The sequence below is a fragment of the Capra hircus genome, chromosome 24 (assembly GCF_001704415.2).
Source record: "Capra hircus breed San Clemente chromosome 24, ASM170441v1, whole genome shotgun sequence".
Taxonomy (NCBI): domain Eukaryota; kingdom Metazoa; phylum Chordata; class Mammalia; order Artiodactyla; family Bovidae; genus Capra; species Capra hircus.
In genome coordinates, this window is record NC_030831.1 from 49546412 (window position 1) to 49548716 (window position 2305).

The following is a 2305-nucleotide window of genomic DNA, read 5'->3' on the forward strand; positions in this document are numbered from 1 at the left end:
CTGGAAGAGTGTACAACAAAAGAATAAGTTTGCTCTGGGGATAGGTAAGGGTGGGAAAGAAGATTGGAAATCGGGCTGATGAGGGTAGAAATGGAAGCAAGATACATTTTATACTTTAAATTTTGGGAGTGGGGGTGTGCCACGCAGCATGTGGGATCTCAGTTCCCCAACCAGAGATCAAACCCGCACCCTCTGTGTTGGAAGCGCAGAGTCTTAATCATTGGACCGTCAGGCAAGTCCTTACTTCAATTTTTTTAACCATGTGAAGTGTGATAGTCCCTCAGTCCTGTCGACTCTTTGCGAACCTGTGACTGGCTCACCAGGCTTTTCTGTCCATGGGATTCTCCAGGCAAGAATACCAGAGTTGGTGGCCGTTTTCTACAGGGAGTCCTCCTGACCCAGGGATGGCACCTGGGTCTCATGCATTGCAGACAGACTCTTTACCATCTGAGGCACCAGGGAAGCTTTTTTTTTTTTTCAAATCCACTTTTATTTTCCTTTTTCCTCCTCACATACAGAACTTTTCCACACACTGAATTTCTTGTAGCTATAAAGTCACTTGATGTTGGTCAGGTACCATTTTATCCCTTAAAACTTTGCTGGCATCAAAATATGACAGTTAACCAGTGTTAAATCTATAAAATATTTACATAGCACAGCACATTAAGCTTTAGACACTTGGCAATTAAACCACATAAAAATTGGACAAGACCCCCAACCTACATGTTCAGAATCAGGTGTTCACAGTCCCTATCTGTGTACATGGTTCAAAAGGCAGCAGAGGCAACAGGCAGTTACTCCGAAGGACATGGACCACTATTATCTGGAAGCACATTATGTTATCCCAGTGTCATGTACCACTCCACCTTTCTCCAAGGCGGTCTCATAATTCTGGAATGGCAGGTCCCGCTTATACAAAATGAAGACAGACAACACAACGTTTACTCTGTAGAGACATCCTAACTCCTACTATGCATGCATGGTGATCTTGAATGCAACGCGTCCTAAAAACTTGTCACGGTCATTCTGGGTTTTTAGGTTGGGTGATCCATCAATCTTGCACTCAACCATTACTTCTTTTACGTCACCATCACTACCAAAGCTGACCTGGACGGCAACTAGTGGCTGCAGGTAGCTCCCATGCAGTTTTTTCCCATAATATGGAAAATATTTTAAATCTATCGTTCCATTGGAAGGATAAGTTGATAGAAATGCTGTGCTTTCACTCTTTGCAATACAGTCTATCCTGGGTTCTCCTTGAGGCTTTAATCCAATTATTCTGTTCATTTTCACAAGAATACAAGGCTTTCCTTCTTGGTAGCCAAACGTGGGATCATCCACACCACTGCATGCTTCAAGTAAAGCAAGAGGAAACTGACACGCTGTGTATTCTGGACCCTTCTGCTCAAAAAAGGTTCCACTGGTACAATCTGTGAGATTCTTCTGTTCTTCTAAGCCATATGGCTTTAGAAATTTCTTAAGGTCATCAATGTACCCTTGATAGGATTCTAAATCAGACAGGCTGAATGAAAAATCCAACGCAGACACTGGTTTTGGAAAAACCATAAGTCCTGGACTAGGAATCTGGTCACGATATTTTGGAACCTCATCATTCAGAGTCTGAAGCATGGCCCACATTGTGAATGAAAAGAGTGCCGCCAGGAACCCATAAAAGACTAGGTAGAAGAGCAAGATCAAACCCCAGCTCTTGGCGGTGCGCCCCAGGAATTCTCCGGTTGTCCGGTTGTAGATGAAGAGCTTCCACTCGGCCAGGCTTTGGTTGAAGGACTTCTTGTCTGTCTTCGTCATGGTGTGTGTGCCGACGGCGAGAGGAGCGGCGGCCGCGGGGGTGGAAGCGGCGAGGAGCGCTGAGGCGCGTCCCGGCACGAGCGGGGAAGCTCGGCGGCGGCGGCGGAAAGCGGGACGGCAGAGAAAACCTTCTCGCTGCGGTGAGCGCTCCGCTTTTTTTTTTTTAAGCATGTGCATATATTACCTATTCTCAGGAAATAAGTATATGTTGATTTTCACATAAATGCACTCTACTGTCCATATCAACATATCATAAACACATTCCAACACATATGACAGTGACCTCAATCCTGCTGTCACTTTTAAGGTAGTGTTTCTCAAACCAGAGGGCCAAGTACTCAAACCCAGAGGATAAAGATTTGTTGAAGGTCTGGAAGGATGACAGATGTAGACATAACTCCAGAGTAGAATGTAGCTTTGCTAAAAGCCCTCCCAGCTTGCTGCATACTACCAACCGGTGGCCTTGTGTGAAGCAAAGGCCAGGGGTCTCTCTGTG

The 2305-nt window shown here is 45.3% G+C and overlaps 1 protein-coding gene across 1 annotated transcript; it reads right to left on the reverse strand.

Annotated features, from left to right (window-relative positions):
* Positions 476-1955, reverse strand: LOC108633809 (sodium/potassium-transporting ATPase subunit beta-3). The gene has a single exon (XM_018039788.1). It carries the CDS (start codon positions 1807-1809, stop codon positions 970-972), a length of 840 nt encoding a protein of 279 aa, XP_017895277.1. The 5' UTR covers positions 1810-1955; the 3' UTR covers positions 476-969.

Excerpts from the sequence above, each read along its gene's own strand:
- LOC108633809 (XM_018039788.1), bottom strand. The coding sequence starts at position 1,809 with ATGACGAAGACAGACAAGAAGTCCTTCAACCAAAGCCTGGCCGAGTGG.